At 33.1% G+C, this 18,768-nt stretch overlaps 1 protein-coding gene across 1 annotated transcript; it reads left to right on the forward strand.

The window, feature by feature from the left end:
- The first annotated feature begins 522 nt into the window (after positions 1–522).
- LOC124447113 (fibronectin type-III domain-containing protein 3A-like) lies at positions 523–14,965 on the forward strand. Its single transcript, XM_046998009.1, has 27 exons — positions 523–1,129; positions 1,677–1,729; positions 2,882–3,015; positions 3,102–3,161; positions 3,670–3,808; positions 4,340–4,521; positions 5,461–5,587; positions 5,644–5,700; positions 5,783–5,872; positions 5,948–6,023; positions 7,456–7,518; positions 7,595–7,660; positions 8,180–8,298; positions 8,759–8,870; positions 9,225–9,296; positions 9,429–9,532; positions 9,839–9,952; positions 10,156–10,233; positions 10,774–10,851; positions 11,136–11,228; positions 11,853–11,858; positions 11,893–12,050; positions 12,203–12,247; positions 12,518–12,682; positions 12,773–12,939; positions 13,246–13,376; positions 14,055–14,965. The coding sequence occupies exons 1-27, from the start codon at positions 745–747 to the stop codon at positions 14,379–14,381; spliced, it is 3,201 nt and encodes a 1,066-aa protein (XP_046853965.1). The 5' UTR covers positions 523–744; the 3' UTR covers positions 14,382–14,965.
- The last annotated feature ends 3,803 nt before the right edge of the window (positions 14,966–18,768 follow it).

Consider the following 18,768-nt stretch of genomic DNA (forward strand, 5'->3'; position numbering starts at 1 on the left):
TTACTGGTTTGATGAGCCAATGACCTATAGTCGTTGGTCGATTTGCATGCAGATGGATGTTAAGCGCTGTGGGAAGGCAAATATTACTAACTTTGTTTTTTCATGACTCAGTATATGGTTGGTAAAATTACGAAGCAATTTTCATGTTGAGATGAATTTTGAGTGTTCCTCAAACATACAGATTGATAAAGCAGCGTGTTTATTTTACCAAATATGGTCAAACTATCTAAATGAGCTAAAAAAGTTTTTAGAAATGAAGTGAGCGACGTGAGTGGCTTGAGGTCTGAAAATGGCAAAGGTGCGATTAAAGTTAAAGTTCAATTCATACCAACCAAGTTTTACCAAAAATTTTACTGAATATATGTTTCAGCGGATTTTTTAAAATTGTCGAAATTTTACCAAAAATAAACAAAAAGCACCGAAATGGTCGCTACCTCACTGGCTATGGTTTTGGTATGTATGTACTGTACGTACGTACAGCAGTAGCAAAAAACGTAAGACGTCATGTTATATGTATTTTTCGAAAAACAAAGGTTGGTTTATTGTAAATACGTGGCTCTTTAAAAATGAACGCTTTTATTTGTGCGAACTGGTAAACCTGTTCATCTTGCTGGTTTCCGAGTAAAAATGCTGCCTAAATTTGAGAGAAATTGCGTTTTGAACGTTTTTGAATTTTCATACCATTTTTATTTAATTTAATTGTCTTATCGATAAATTCACATAACCTATTTTGTGACAGCTGCCATGAACTTCCAGCAAGAAGCCACGAAAATTTACACTGTTCGAGTAAAGTCAACTGGGCAAGAAATCACTTTCGGTGTATCAACTGGCGAAGATCCTCCACCGAAGATTCGTCTTTATCATGAGAATAAATCGATAGCTGTGTTCATTTACAGCAAACAAGAAGATTCGTACTCAGAATTGCCTGCAGAAAAATTGGATAAGTTTGACCTGGAATTGATGAGCAAAGAATGCAGTGCTAATCGTATTAGGGGAGATGAAAGATCAGAAAGGCAGCTTGCAAAACTTCAAAAGAAATTGAAAGAGAGAAATAATAAAGAGGATGACGAATATTGTTTTGCAGGAATGGTGCAAGTTAAAGTTGATCCTTCATTTCCACTTCCTACAGGTATTTGATGAACTACATACTTCGTTGATTAGGTGGTATGTCAACTATGTTTTAGTTGATTTGATTTCATCACTTAGGAAATTGTTTAGGTTTTTCTGTTCTTTATAACTGCTAAAGAGAGATTTTTTAAAATTAACAACTTCTTTGCAAGAGGTTTCCGTGTATGAGAAGTCATAAGAGGTATAACATATTGAAAAGGATTCTGTAGTGTTCATGTACAAACAAGATGTGTCCAGTTTTGAGAGACTTTTTTAGTAGAGTGTTGAATGTATTCACTTTTCAAAACTAAATTTAGACTTGCTGTTAATTACTAACTTATACCCACACTTTTAACACATCGTAAACTAAGAAATAGAGTAGTGAAAATTACAGCTAGGTCAGTAAGTTTGTTTATTCAAATTTGTATTATCAGCATTGTTTTCTCACAAATTGCTAAACCTGAAGTCAAGTCGCTGTTACATTGTAAAAAGACTAAAGGATCTCGCTACTTCAATGCCATTTTTTTTTCTTGAATTTAGTCCTGAAACAAACCGATTTCCTTCTTTAGGAAATAATGTTAAGATTGAAGTGGATAATTTAAAGATATTGGAGGCACCTCAGGTAACTAAGTGAAGTCTTTCATATTTAAAAAAACTTGCTTACTAGCTGAGTTATACCAAATTTACCCTTAAGTAACCTCATGTCGTATTGAAAAGTTTCACTTACAGTGTGCCAATTAATGTTGTGCAATGTGCAATTTGCACATCGTTTTAGCTAAAATGAAAACAATTGCACATCACTTTTTCAAACAATATGCAAAAAACCTCTTTATTGATTACTACCACATGAATTGAAAAAGGTCTTCAAGCTTAATCTTTACTGATCTTTACTTTATAAACAAGTGTGCTGCACGACATTAAAATCCATGTTGACACAATGTCATCAAATTCAAAGATGTTGTCACTTTGAGACTGGGAAGTCAGTCAACAGTCAACACACATGGTGCTTCTTTGCTTGTGACGATAGGGGTGTAATACATTATTATTGTCTATTTTTGTATTTGCGTTGTTTTGTAAACTGTTACATACTTTTTTTGGCTTTATAGCTATTTTGAGTATTTTCAGTAAAATCAGGAAATATTTTGCTTTTGATTCTTAATAGAAGACAAAAAAAAACTTAAATAAGCCAAATTTAAAAAATAACCAAAGGAAATTTTGATTTTAAATAAGCCTAATGTAAGATTAAACCCAACTGGCAACCTTGATCAGCCATACTTTTTGCTTTCACATATTGCTTGTAATATGACATAAGTATGATGTCTTTTATCCTAAGTAAACATCAAGGATATTACTGTTAATAATCAGAAAGCAAAAGTATATTCAGTTATTCTCTTTTCACTTTGTCTTTCTTGCCATCTTCGTCAAATTAAGGTTGTAGCTATCAGCAAAGTTAATACATTAAAAAAATAGATGAAAACATCAAATGCTGACTTGTCTGAGTCCTAGGAGGATAACCAAGTAGTGAATTTATTGCGCTGTTAAGTTTGCAGCGATTTGATTATGCCTCTAAAGAAACACTTTTGTCAAAAAAAATTGCACTTCATTTTTCTCAACTAATTCGCACACTGTTCACCAAGTATTGTAATAATAATCACTATATGAGTGTCAAACTTTAATTGTAGCAACAAATTAAAAAAAAGATGATCACAAATTCTCAACTAGAATGTTCTTGAATTTCATTTCTTCTTCATTTACCTGGTAATATCAATTTTAGGCAACATCTTCATCTCCAACATCAGTTGACATATGTTGGAAAGATATTGTTTTAAGTAATGAACATTTGGTCAACTCTATGTTTGACCTTGAGATGTCTAAGTCCAAGAACTTAACATTTCAAAATGTCTACAGGTAATATTTCTTGAGTAAATCTTATGCACAACATTTAATATTACAATAGTATTGTGATGAATAATTAAATTTTTCTTGTTTTGCAGTGGATTTGAAAAATCTTACCTTAAAACTGGTCTGTTGCCTGGAACAAAGTACTATTTTCGGTAAAATATATATATATCTATATTGTTTTATGTTGAACTACTACAGCACGCACTCTAGTCCAATTTTATATATGCAATACGTAGTTTATTTAATAATCTAATGTATTTTAATGAAATAAATGATTTTAATGATATTGTATCATGCATGATTACTTCTTCATGCAGGATTAGTGAATTCATTTTAAAAAACCTAAAAATACCATTATATACATTTAAGTGGCACCCACATATTACATGACCATCCCTGGTTGTTCCTTCCCCTCATGAAATATCTTATATCAGTCACTGGTAGTTCTTTTGCACATCCCAATACCCTTAAATTGCTCAGGGGCTATCACTAGATGGTTGTTAGTTCTTTTTCCTCACGCATCTGGCTGTCACTGATAGCTCCATCTTTAAACAGAATTAAATTTTAGTTGTGTAAACAGGAGTCCTGTTCATTTTTTTAGGATATGTAATTTCGTTTGAGTTATTGGTTGATTCGTAATCGAATTTTATTTTAATATAGACTTCGAGCTTCAAAAGATTCTGTCAAAGGACCATACTCACCTGAAGTTTTCGTCGTAACGAAAGCTGATGTCCCTACAACACCAGATATTCCTTATGTATCAAACAAAACAAAAAATCATTTCGTGTTGAAATGGACGGTGAGTGAACTGAGTGTACAGTAAGTTAATGGTTAAATGATTTTGTAAACGTCAACAAAAGTTTTTGCATATTTTCTCGTAAAAGATTTACGCAGTACTGTAATCATTGTTGCGGATAGCTGAGACACCATGGAAGATAAATTTTTTTCTGTTTCTTTTTGTATCAGTTTGTTTTCCCCAGCGATGTTGACAATAAAAACGGCAGCTAGTTCCTGTCATTATGTGTATTATAAATACGAAATTTATCATGAAAAGTATTTGATTGCACGTACGTAATTTTCTTTTGCTGATTGCTAAGAATTATGATATTTCACTGGGAAATTTGTTTCATTTACAGAAAAATTTAAAATAAGAAGAAGCTAATGATCTGATGAAAATTCGTCATTGTTCTTAATAAGTTTTTGAGTGACATGCGCGCTGCCTTTACGTATATATAGCATTTTTTCACGATATGTATGGTGTTTCCCTTTGCTGTTTATAACAGGTTGGATTTGATTTTGTCGTTGAAGTTATATTTACTACCATCTTTAGATAAAGAGCGACAATGGATCACCTATAACAAGCTATATCCTTCAGTGGGACAAAGGTCACGTAGATGGTCAATTTGAAACATTGTATAGTGGTGTAAAAAAGCAGTATAAGTGTAATCATAAATTCCCGCCGAAAACTACCTGCCGTTTCCGTGTAAAAGCGATAAATGAGATTGGAGAAAGGTGAGATGAAATCTTTCTGACAATTTGAAGTTTTCGGAAGCTGTGAAAAATGTTCACGTCATTGTTTTTGGAAATAAGTTGATAACAATTTATAGTTTTTAGTATATTGCTCTAATGAAGTATATTGTCACTTTGGTTTGTGCTAACTTTCATAGTTTATAAATATATAAATATATATGACTGTACTGAAGTTGTTTATAACTTCATTGGACCGAACTATTTTAGTTTTCCGATGAATATCTGTATTGAAGGTGGTTGCCACTTAAAATAAAGGTGCTCAGTTTTTTAAGGAATTTTTATTTCATGGGAGCGGGAACCCTGCATTGTTTGTCCTTTGAAAGTCTTGGTCTTAAATTGTTTGACATTGTTTTAGAAATTCATCCAGATTTCAATTTCAATGACGATTTTTCTATTCGTTGCAATATTTGTATTTATTGTTTCATGTTAAGGCATGCATAAAAAAGTCAAGTTTTTTAAAGAATTTTTAACTCAGGAGTCAGCTAATTTGCCGTTAAATAACCGGTTTTCTGCATTCATTATGTATGTTACTAGTATAATACTAAACGAGCACTGATGACTGCAGTATGTTGAGAATCTTATCATAGTATCGTTTTTATGAATTTTCAACATAAATTTTTGACTCTGAAGATGACTACCGCTAAGGTTGTCGAAACGTCAGTCAACAACAACAAAAACAGTCCTCCTCAGGACTATACCAACCTGGACGATCTACATTTACAAACATGTAACGATACTCCCGGTTCAAACCATTTACTTTATAAATTTACTCATACTGGATAAAGTATGTTCGGAAGCGACCGCCTCACATAAGCACTCTACCCAATTTTACTTGCTCTTTTCTTTATTTTAAAGGTTTTTTCCGGAAAATCATACAAAGGAATTTTCAATATTGATTTGTAATGTTGATAATATTTTTAGCGAATTCAGTCCGGAATTGTTCTTCGTTTCGAGTGCCGGAGTTCCATCTTCTCCTGATCCTCCATCTTTAAAAAAGCAACAGCATCTTCGTTGGAACTGTCTTGGAAACCTCCCAATGACAATGGCGGTATTTGGATTTTTTAACTGACTCTCTAATTGTTATTGTTGATTCCTTACGTTTTATGCGTTCGTTTAGCTGAAATCATAAGCTACACACTGCAAATGGACGATGAGCTTCAGGTTGTCTCAAGTGCTTTGTTCATTTTATAACTAAAAATTATAATAAATGCTAAGGGATAATATTTATTGTAATTCAATATAGGGGTATGGTTTCTTGCCTGTCTTTTTGGGTAGTCAAGAGACTTGCATTGTGCATGAAAACCTGAAGCGTAATACATCCTACAAGTTCAGAGTATGTATGTTCGTGAGTTTTTCTTGCATGGTATTTTTTATACTACTTAACTAATTACATTTCCAAATTATTCAGCTATCAGCCACAAATCTTGAAGGTGAAAGCAAATGGAGTGAAACTGTCACGATTGCAACAAAATGTGAACCACCAAGTACGTGTTTTATAGTTAACGACATGATGTCATACTTACATACGTTTTATTTTGAAACATTCTATTGAAGAAAAATGGAGTGTGTTTGAGGTGATATTTTAATGTATCTTTAGCAACTGGATTTATTAACATATGAATATTTTTATCCTCTTGTCTTTATGTCCTTGACGTTATCAAACATTTTCTTTACTGACGTTATGAAGTTGACTGTTTTCTTCCTTTCGAATTATTGGATTACGGGACTTTCTGTCTTACCTAATAAGTCGCTCTAACGCTAACCTGGCAGATCCATATTCACTGGTCTACTTTTTCAATTTTCTACCTTCTTTTCTTTTGCATAAAAACGCTCTTTAATTTCCCGCTATAACTCAAAAGAATTCTCAACTTCTTTTCATGCTACGAAAGTCACATTTTGGTTAAATTTTTTGGATACTTATCAACTTGAGTGTGTTCCTTACTCGCATATTTAACATTTTTTACCAACAACATGATCAGTCAATTTCTGGCTCCCATTTACTGGCTTATACTCTATTTAGAATCACAGTCATACCAAGATTTTTCTGTTACACACTTATTCTCATCTTGCCTTTCTCCCTTATAAACGCCTTTCTTTCTTACTTTTAAGGAAGATGTCCCTAATTTCCTGCGATCTGACTACCTAGACACTTGAGAATGTTTTCTTCAACTGTCTTCTGTTCTGTCATTGGTATATTAAGTTATCATTTAGGCACTACGTGCTCTTTGTGCTTATTTTGATGATTTGAAAAATTTCTCTTGCTTTGACAGTTGTCAGTTCTCGTATCCAAATTTAAATCTTCTATTAACAATTTTAGTAGCTCATTTCCGCTTGACATTCCTTATTATGTCTTCCCTTTTTTTGTATTATTTTGTCATCCAAATTCCTCATATTTTCTTGTCATCGTATAACCCCTTGTACGTATAGATAATTGATTTGTATGTATGCAATCTATATTTTCCAATCTCACGATGTTTTGATTTAAAAACGAAACGTCATTTATACCAGAACTTTTGTATTGTAACAAATTATATGTTTGTAAATGTAGATCGTCCAGGTTGGTATAGTCCTGAGAAGGACTGTTTTTGTTGTTGTTGACTGACGTTTCGACAACCTTAGCGGTAGTCATCTTCAGCGTCAAAATGGAGCACGATTAATTTTGACTTCTGAAGATGACTACCGCTAAGGTTGTCGAAACGTCAGTCAACAACAACAAAAACAGTCCTTCTCAGGACTATACCAATCTGGACGATCTACATTTACAAACATGTAACGACACTCCCGGGATCAAACCATTTACTTTAACAAATTATATGTTTGGCACTTGCATTTATATTAGCCAATAATTAGTTTTCTGCCTCGCAAATATCTTTCGAATAACTTGAAAGATTTTTTTATGTATAAACTTTTGGACAGATCGTATGCTTCCTCCGGTTTTGGAAGGACAAGCTCATGCGAAACATTTCACAGTTTCTTGGGGTATGTATTGTATCATCAATTGAAATGAGTTGTTTAACTTCGTAAATTTGATATGATTTGATTTCGTAAAATGTAGTTGGGCCAAGTGACAATGGTGGGAGCGAGATTGCCAGTTATACCTTGGAATTGGATGACGCAAAAGGTGATGTAGTCTTCATTTTTGCTCATTAATCGTGCTCCGGAGGGACACGAGTAAAGATTTCGGCTTGGGGACGTCGAGAAATCGACTTTGTTGACCCAGAATGCACTGGGCTTTTACAATATGGTGACTGCTGGGAGTGACAATATACAATTCTTCGAGAATATAAACAGTGGAGCTTTACTTTCAAAAATAATACAAGGATGCAAAATGCGTAAGGAAGACAAAGCTACGCTACAACAATGCTTGGGGCGATATATACTTTTAAATTCCTATATGAAAGCTGCTTGCTTTTGAGATTTCTTTAGAGATTATAGCACTGCAATTTGGCATTTGGGAGGATTTAGCTTTCATACTTTTGCTATAAGTACTTGAAACACTAGAGCACGCGTGTACGCCTGAGCATGCGTCTTGTTTACTTTATGATGGAGAAAAATAGTTATTATGACTAGCGTTAAAATAATGATATCGGCGCTTCAATCTTTATTACGTAATTCTCGTATTCTATTTTTCTTATCGCAGATGGCCCTTTTCAAAATGTTTATGAAGGTTTAGGAACTTATTTCAAAGTTCAAGGCCTTTCTCCTGGTCATTCTTATAAAGTACGCGTTCGTTGTTCTTCTGTTGAATTCAAAAGTGAGGTGAGATGTCATCGTATTGATGAACTAATCTTTTTTCTTTGAAAATACTTTCGACGAATTTCATTGCATGACAACAAAATGAGATTTCTTGAAAAAAGAAAGCTGGATATTTTTGTATACTTCATGCTGCAATTAAAACGAACTTGAGGTGAACAAGGGATTTAAGGTGAATCTTAAGGTAACCAAGGGATTTCAGGTGAATTTTAAGGTAAACAACGGATGTAAGTGAACTCAGGATTCAAGGTAAACAAGGGATTTAAGATGAACAAGAGACTTACGTAAGTTAAACAAGGAACTTGATACTTGCATACTGTACCTACGTAACTTACCTGAACCTTCAATGTCCCTTTCAATTTACTGTAAATTATCTTGCTTTCTTTCTTTTCCACTGCATCTTACCGTAGTATCTACAAATGTTGAAAAAAGCTGTACATTTCATTAACAAGACCCTTTTTAATAGTGGTCTGATGTTGTAATCATTCAAACGATGCCAGTTGTTCCTGATCCACCTTCTCCACCACGTCAGTCAAAGATTCAAAAAGCACAAAGCTGTAATATTTATCTGGAATGGGGTTAGTGAAAGTTTTCATTTGCTTTTTTTGTGGCCATCCAACTTTTTCAGTAGTTCTTTTCCCCACGCACTATAGAGCAGGTCTCAACTCTGTTGGGTTAATCTTTTTCTTTTGATACCAAAGGCATTTTCATTTTAAATTTGCACTATTCATTATTTATTTATTTCTATCTTTCGTATTTTATGCTGTGTTTTGTTTTCAGTTTCCCGTATTGTTTCCAATATATAGCTCTCGAATATTTAAAATTATCAATATTTTGAACTTTTCGTCTTATATCTTATTCTTGAAAGGCATAAAAATAACATCGTCTGCATTACTGTATTTAGGATATAGAACCATCTTATTTTTCCTTAGATGCTCCTTGCTATGACGGTGGTTCTCCTATTACAAATTACAACGTACAAATGCAAGGACCATTGGACCAAGGTTAATTTGTACTTATGTTAAATCCTCGACACATTCACAATTCTTTATTTGATGAAAACCCTTTCCCTATTGTTCAATTTTCGACAAAACTCGATCCGATCCAGCGATTTAATTTGCTCTACTCTGTTTTAGATTTCCGTCATGTTTACTTTGGTGACAAAACACATTGTGCTGTTTATGAAGTCAAGCCGAATACAGAGTACTTATTTCGTGTTCGCTCCCAAAACGTAGCTGGCGTAAGTAATTTGTAAGATACTGAACGCTTTATTTAGCTTGGGAAATTTAATATGACGTTTAATATTTATTCATGTGCACCTTCGGTCAATTGGAATAAAGTAAATGGTTCGAACCCGGGAGTATCGTTACATGTTTGTAGATGTAGATCGCCCAAGTTAGCATAGTCTTGAAAAGGACTGTTGGTGTTGGTGTTGACTGACGTTTCGTCAACCTTAGCGGCAGTCATCTTCCTGGGTTCAAACCATTCACTTTATTCTGCCAATTATTTATATTTCAAGACTTTTAGTGAAATTTTGTAATTACAGGAAAGCAAGTTCAGCAAAGTTTTACGTTTATGCTCCGGTCCTGGTCCACCAGAAATTATAGAAGATGTTTATGCTGTGTCTCGTTCATCAAGTGCCATTGAAATATCTTGGAAGGTGAATATCACTCATCTACTTTATCAAAATACTTTTAATCGTAAATCATTTTCATACGAAGTGCAACCATATATTTTCATGGTGGAAAACATGTTCTTTTGATGGAAAAAATTAATTTCTTTTAAGAATGCTTTGCAGCCAATATAATAACAGTAAAGTGTATTATGTGCGTCACAAAAGAATTCTGTTTTTTCATTTTGCAGCCTCCAAAAACAAATGGTAGTCCAGTTACTAGTTACTGCCTTCAATATTCAACGGATCCAAATGGATCATTTGAAAAGGTGTGAGTGAAAATATTGTCTTCCCTTCAGCCATTTTTGTGCGAAGCTTTTCGGCATGGAAAAATAATATATTGTTATGCTCTTTTGAAATTTTCTGTGGGGTATTATTAGTGATTGACTAAAATTCAACCTAATCAAATTTACCATCATAGTTTAAAATTTCTGGGGTTGGAGGATGTTTGGAAACCACCCGACCAAAGTGTGCCTGAGTTCTTCCGTACAAGTTTATTTTATCTGCGAGGAATTAGTTAACGACAGAAAGATCAATTGCAATGTCAGCCACAGTGTGTCTTATGTTTAACCTTCATTGTTAAGTTGTTGCAGAATTTTACGTTATTTATTACGTTAATTTTACATTTAGCAATAAAATAAACACTTTTTAGCGCTCTTTGCTTGATTCTTTGTGTCATTCTCTGCTTTTTTTTAAGTTGCTCGTACAATCTTTACGACAATTCTGTCAAAATCTTAGAACAATAGTTTCTTGTCCATCCTTTGAAAAGTAGAAAACAGATTTCATTGTTTTATTTCACCTATTTGTAGGTATTTGAAGGTGACTCAGATTATTTTCAGTTAAAGAAAAATATCTTACCAGCAACTGTCTATTACTTTAGGATCAAGGTAATATAGTATAATTAATAATAATATAAATTGTAACTCCAAGGTAATAGTAATCAACACATGCATGAAGCCAGACTGTAAATGAAAGTATATTGATGATCATGTCTGGAGTCGGTAAAGATCTCATTTTGTTATGATTGAATTCCTATACAACGCTTGCAGACCTAGAAGTTGCTTTAAATATTTTATAATTGGGTGCGGAATTGATCTTTCAAGTAGCTAATTAGTTGATCAGAAATAAGAATTGTTATTCTTTTCTAAAAATCACATAAATTATCATTAAGGCATGCAGTCCTGTTGGAAACAGTCAGTGGAGTTTAATAACTTCTTGCCAAACAGGAGCTGCTCCTCCTGCTCAAGTGAACCATTTAAAATTGGTAAGTTTATAAATCTTTAATTTAATTAGAGTTTCAGAATTATTCTGGCATACTTAAGTTATTTGTTAGCCAATAAAATATTTTAAGTTACAATTGATATTTCCAAAGTCTTAATGAAATTGTTTATCTTTGAATGTAGTTCGCCCCAGACCGTTGAAGTTCATATGACCTAATTTGGGGTTGCGTATTTCCACAGTTATAAAGGCTCGAACACAGTTTTTTTGGGGAGGACAGAGCACTTAGGAACTGGAACCCAGGAATACATCTGTGGAAATTATTCAAATTTATATTACTGTTTACCTTTCATATACCTTCACAGTTTTTCAACAGTCACAAACAAGGCATACCTCGCAAAAAACTCAATGACATCGCATCATAATTTTTTACAATATAGTTTCTATATTTGTTTAAAGCATATTTCTGACATCCAGACTTTATGTAGATGTGCTATTTTTTTCTAACTTTGTGTTTGAGCTATAATATTTCTGGAAATATTTTTGTACACAAGAACTAATATAGAAGTTTTTGACTAAGTTCTTAAGAACTGTCAGAATTGATAAAAACCCATTCGCACCTTAATCTTTAATACATAATATTTTTCTTTAACTCCGTACGATTTTTTAGATTAATCGGAACCATTCTTCAATGACAATTGAAGTGGGAAAGTCCTTCCGACCATGGATCAAAGATAATTTCTTATAATATTGATATTGATGGAAAGAAGCTGATATCTTATGTCGTGAACAATGACCACCAAAGTGGAAACAGCAATGGGGTTTTTCGTTATACTCTTTCTGGTTTAGAATCGAATACCCAATACAGGTAACTTATACTTAAAATAGTTTAAAAACGTGAAAAGTCGCAAATTTCTCAGTATATTTTGAAGATTAACAAATATGTAAGTTACATGCTATTCATAAGTCTTGTCCATAGAACGGTTTTGCATTCCTCATATGCATTATTTGCTTTTGCAGGCTACGGGTTCAAGGAGTAAACAAGTCTGGTTGTGGAGTTCTAAGGTTTGTTAGAATCGCTCAAGTTTCAATAATTTTTATAGTTTCTCGAATTCATAACAAATTCGTGTGCCATTTTAATACAATTATGTGATGCAACGAAAACTACAAAGTGATTTGATTCATCCTTATTTCTATGTGAGAATATATCTCTCGCGCAAAATACTCCCTGAAAGTCAAACGTTCACAAAAGTTTATTTTTTTCGCTTTCATTCGAAACATCACATGTGAAACAGCTGTTTTGAATCAAAAGTTTTCTGTTTGTGTCCATTTCAGCTCACCATTAATTGGAATGACGGGAAAATTACCTCCCGAAGCTCCTAGTTTAACATTATCAACCATTTCATATCAAAGTGTTAAACTTCGTTGGACGTGTGTTCAAGTTCAAGGTGACTCAAGAGATTTAAAGTATGATCTGCAAATGGCGACTTTCGGAGAAGCGTAAGAGGAATTAAATTCTGCCTTTTACGAAGACTTGTTTTTTACTCGCCTATAGTCCCTTTTTTAAAGTGTTCGATGTTTAATCTATAGGTTCGAAAGTGTCTTAAACACCGCTACTTCATCACACAAACTTGGTAAACTCCAAGAACAAACTCATTACTCCTTTCGTATTCGAGCATCAAACGAAGCTGGATTCGGGCCATTCTCGGAAATTGTTAACTGCGTGACTTCTATACAACCTCCTTCAACGGTCAAAGGTTTGTGTAAATTCAGCATTTTCACTGAAATGTCTTTACTAGTTAATTCGATGAGATTTGCTGCACATAAAACTTAGCATCTTTTTTTATTGTCGACTTTGTCGTATAATTATGCCTATGGCGCGCCTGATCCTTTTTGAAGGAACATTAACACCACTTGGAAATTGAATTTTGCAGCTTATCTACGTTATTTTAAAATGTAAAAGTTGTCAACTTTCACAAAACTTCAGTAATTGTACAATGCCTGTCTTTGCATTCCAAGATATGTACTGCTGATTCAGCTGTGAAACTGGTTTTTTTTTAAAGGATTTAGTTACTCCAACATCACGAAACATGCTGTAACTCTTGTTTGGAAAGAGGTTCATCGTATAAAACCCTCGGATATTATCCAGTACATCTTGTGTGTGAAAGTAAACACGAACAATGAATGGAAACAGGTGATTCGTTATTTTTTATAGTTGAGTGCGTTTCTTCGAAACTACCCCATGATTACCCAACGAATTTTTTTTTGCATTTTCATTGCAAATCTTTCTTAAATAGAACATATATGTTGAACAAACACTGTAACGCGTTTAAAGTTTTATTGATGAAATTTGGTTTTGATGAAAATACCTTTCATTGTTAAATTCTTTTTCGTGATATAGCCATAGCTTGCTTGTTGAACTCCACACCCTAGCTTAAATTTTCTTAATCGTGCGTGTATTGTCGATATTAAATACATCCACATTTTTATAAAGTTATTCACCTAATCATAAGATATTTTGACCAATCAATTTGCTTATATTTTTATCGCATGAATATATTTTATTTCTAACCTCCATTGCCCATTCTTTATCGACACATATTAAACGCTTCATCTTTGCAGCTCAGTCTTGCAAAGTGCAATGCTTCTTGTAAAACTCCTCGTACTCAGTAAATAAGAAGTTATTATAATTTACTACATTAATAAAAGTGCTTTCATCAGTAATGCAGGAATTAGCAATATAACTTTTTTAATTTGCACTTTCAATTTGTGGAAAGCCATTTTTTTGTATTTTCGATTTATTCTAAATTTTATCTCAAAAATTTTGTTCGAAAACTCATATAACGATGACTTCTTTTCTCTTCTTTTCAAGATCTATAAAGGCTCAGAAAACATCTTCAAGTATGGTGATGTTACGCCTGGCGCAACCTACAACTTTCAAATTAATGCCTTACGTAGAATTGGTTCTGTTGGGGCAATCAACAAGTTAACTTGCGAAGGTCCTTCTTCAGTTTTATCGCTGGCAATCCCTTGTGATGAAGAAAAATCTGCTCCCGATCTCAAATTAAATGAAGTAATTTCTGAAGAAAACGAAGTATCGAGAGAAATATCTGAAAAAACGCTTGCACTGATAGTTTTTTTTGTTTTTGCTTTTCTTGTACTTTTGATTTCTTTATTCGTGTCTTTCTTTTTTACTTAAATTGTAACTAACCTCAGCATAAAATGTTTTAGAAATATGTATGTAAAATAGTCTAAAAGGCTTCTACACTACGAATGTGCTTAGGTCTCGCATGCTTTAAAGATCAAATGTATTTCTTATGCATGCAATATAATCACACAACTCTAATATCTCAATCACAATTCGTGATAAAAGCCTTTTACCTATGAAAAGCACATTCATATAATTTATCAACAAGTTGTTCGTTGTTGGTAGTATCGTATATTCACACTGTTTGATTTCGATTTAGATGTTGAAGTCGATGTATAAGCATAATATCGAAGCATGTTCATTGAAATGTTTAATCATAGAAAAACACCCGAATAGGATAGAATACGATTTTTAGGAGAAAAAAAAGTAAATGGTTTTCATTAACTTGCAATAAAATTGTATATTTTTTGAAAACTTACGTAACTTGCCACATTATCTCATATGCGGTCAGTGGATGTATTTATATTTAATAAATTAACCTTCATAACTCTCAAAATATGTTATTTTAGTTGTCTTCTGTAACTTATAGTATGGGGAACCTTGATAAACATAGTAAAATAATGTTGTGAAAAAAACCTTTATTGTATCATTATGTTCTGTGTTTTTATTTATTTTATAGCTACGTTTAGAAAAATGTGTTCTCAGTTATGTTCATCAACATGGTAACACGATAAAATCAAAGGTGTCCACCATAAGACGACTTCGACTCGCGGATATGTATGTAAAGAATTAATCAAGTTTTTGATGATAGACAAAGAAAGATGTTAATTTATAAATTTATCAACTCAAAATTTAAAGCAGTTTAAGTTTAGGAAAACTGCAGAAGAAAAAATCATTTATGAGCATAGTTTCTTCGGCTGTAGATATAATAATATACGTATATCTATTTATTGCTATTTGGTGGAGTTGTACGTCTAGTGCTTTTTTCTGCCATTCTCGATCACCATGGAAACAAAAGAAGTGCAGAACGGTTTATTAACAATATCAGCGACATTTGACCAGAATCGTACAAAACGATTCACAAACCAGATTCAGTATGCGAGGGATCAAACAGTTCAGGTTTTCAGGCTATTAACTCGGTAATTAAAGTTGATTTAGGTAAGATATTTGCTGTGTTAAGTCAAAATTCGCGAAAGTCAATTGTGGACTTTAAGAAAATCAATCCATCAATTTTGACTTGATTAAAGGGAGAGAAGTTGTATGTCAAACCCAAAAGAAGGTGAATAAGGATAATTGATGGATTCGGAAAATATTGGAGGAGAGATCGTGGATACTTGGCGAAGTTAATACTTAAATTACGATTGTGAAGATGTCATGGTCAGGTCTAGGATATATATTAATGGGAGGAAGAAAATCGATTTTAAAAATGATATATTTCAATTGTATAGAGTAATTATGATTGTAATGCCTAAGCCTTAAACAACTTCTAGTCAAAAACTGGGATCATCACTTCAAATAAAATCTTCTTGATTACGTTTGACTACGAACTGCGCCTATTAAAAATGATTGCTTAACAAAAACAATGAACACTTTTTATGTAATGCCTCGTTGACACCTCGTTGAAATGAGCATGATCGAGAAATCTCAAGTTTTCTTTTCTCGCGAGACTTAAAAAACAAAGAAAACAAAATTTTCTTTTGTTCATCGTTCGTTTTATGTTTAATCGATACTAATGCCTCATGCTTCCCTTGTGGTCTTTGTTTGATTTTTATAAATGCTTGAGTTTGTTCTTATTTCACTTTGTGTGGTATTACCATGAGTGTTTGCAAGACCGGTTTGACAAAGGATAACACGTTCTCCTTGCGGTAACTTTGGCATTGAAAGCTGTACCAGAAACAAATATAAAAATCATCTTTTACAGCCATCAGCTGAGAAATTCTCTTTAGAACTAAATGGTTCAAAAAGTGAAAACAACAATAAGCGGTTGAGAAGATAAAGGAGCAGTGAAGTGAGCGATATCACAAGAATTCTTAAAATAAGAAGGGTTATAATATACTGAAATATTTGGTCGACGAACCATTTTAAAATACCAAGATATATCTTTAGGAAGTAAAGACAGTTATAATGTTTTAATAACGGACGTCTTTAGTCGTTGATACCATGATATGCTATTAACAATTCAATTTTATTCCTTTCGTTTACAGACAAAGTCGTCGTCAAGATGCTGCAAAAGAAGAAATAGATTATCCTTCAACATAATCATCCTTCTTCATCTTGATATAAATTATTTGACTGACCAACTATTTATTTATCATGCAATCATTTTTTTACATGTAGCTCAATGTAGTTAACCATGACTGGCACTTTCATGATATTGAGTAATGTTATAGTTATGGTTGGGTTCAGATCTTGCATGTTATCTGTTATATATCGTTTTTATAATGGATATGTAACATAGATGACAAAGAAATTGCAATACACCGGCAGAGTAATGCAAAATCTTTAAATTTAACTTCTATTTGAAGTGATTATACCGCATCAGTAAATGAAGCTGAATAAATATGTAGTCGCTTTATTGTACGTATGCATAGCACTGTTATAACATTGAGGGATGTTATAGCATGTCAAATGGCAGGTACTGCTGACTGCTAAAGTATGTTGCAGTAACTTTTATAGTTTTGTAAAACATAGTGAACAGAAAATATTCTGATAAAGTTTTTTGAAAAATCCGACAGCAATCGAAGTAAGTCTTCCCTACACATGTTTGCAGTTTACAGCTGTATTCTGCAAAGCATCGTAAAGTGCGAGTTTCCGAATGAAATTTTGACAGATCTTCTGCAAACACTGCATGGTTTTGCACAATACATGTGTCATGATTGTTTTCAACAATTATTCTTACAGCTATAGGCGTATTGGGCTCTGCAGCCCCAATTTCTCGAGAATTTGTGTATTCGGGCAAGCATTTACATGATATTCTGGCAAGATACTTACTACAGTTTTTAAATTTTCAATATTAATCTACATCATTTCTAGATCATAAACTGCTTCGGTTCTTGAGCGTGAACGGTCTTTTAATGGATGGTTTTAAATTGTTTAAATTACTTAAATTTCAGGAGGTAAAATAAAAATCGCGTAAAGTGATTGGGTTTTTCTTGAGACATAATAGGAGAATTTTACATCCGTTATAATATAAACAAATTCACGAGAAATCGGTCTATTTACTAGCGATATTGACGAATATATTGTTTACAACTTGAACACGAACGCCGATATTTTCAATCAGAGCAAAGCTTTTGCCACATAACGTTCTCCATTTATAAAAAGGGCTGAGGTCAGTAAAAGTCTTGAAATGTCTTGAAATAAAATCGTCTCCCCACACGCTATCCGTTATACATTAATATATAGATTAACAATCGCTGCGATCCCCAAAAGTGATTTTTATTTTTGCATGAAAATTAGGCTCACTGTCCATTCCATTGATTAGATTAGTGCCATTCACTCTATGATTGTTGTTCAAGGAAACTATTATCCACAAGCAGCATTGCTAATCAATGAAGAGCCTATGCAAATAGTACTTTAAAGAACGACATGGAAAAGATAATTAACATTTTGGACAGCGACGTAATCGTAAATCTTATTTTTTAGTCTTAGATCGTCGCACATTTAACTAACTAAATTTCTTCTGCGTCTAGTGTTATATATGACAAAATTTCAAATATCAAATAAAATGGCATCCTCTTAGCAAATTGTAATGATTTTAGCTTATTAATTGAGATGGCCAGAACAAAGACGTCATACGTCATATGACGTCATATAATTCGGGCAAATTTAGTCCAGCTCCCCTAAACGCAGCTATACATGGCAACAGTTTCAGATCAGAATTGCGGTACGTGTTTATTTGTATGTTTGACTGTTTGTTTGTTAGCTTTGTCACACCACTAACTTGTTATTGAGTGTTTTTCAGATGCAGAAGACGAGAAGATACAGAAGAAGACATAGGTATATGTTTGTTTGTTTTTGTTCTGCGTCTAACTTGTCCTTTAGGCTTTCAGATTCGAAGGATGAGGTTATCAAAAAAGTCACGAGTGTAAGTGTATTCGTTTCTATCATTCATCAAATCTATCAATTATTTGTTTGTGTCTTGTTTAGAACGACAAAGCTGAGGATGGTCAATTAACGTTCCTTACGGTAAGTTTAACAAATTAATGTAAACACAATCCTTGACTTTAATTCTTCGGTGTTTGCAGATGGTCAATAAAGCATTTTGATTAAGAATAGCGAAATTTCATTAGCAAACTTACATATAAAAAAAGAAGAACTATATGAGTATTCCAACATTCTAACTAAATTAGAGAGTTCCCTCGCTCTCTAATTTAGAAAAGAAGTTCTGCAGAAAGTTAATGTATTCCAAAATAGACTTCTGCCACCTATTTTGGAA

This window comes from Xenia sp. Carnegie-2017, unplaced genomic scaffold (genome assembly GCF_021976095.1).
Source record: "Xenia sp. Carnegie-2017 unplaced genomic scaffold, XeniaSp_v1 HiC_scaffold_22, whole genome shotgun sequence".
NCBI classification, from domain to species: domain Eukaryota; kingdom Metazoa; phylum Cnidaria; class Anthozoa; order Malacalcyonacea; family Xeniidae; genus Xenia; species Xenia sp. Carnegie-2017.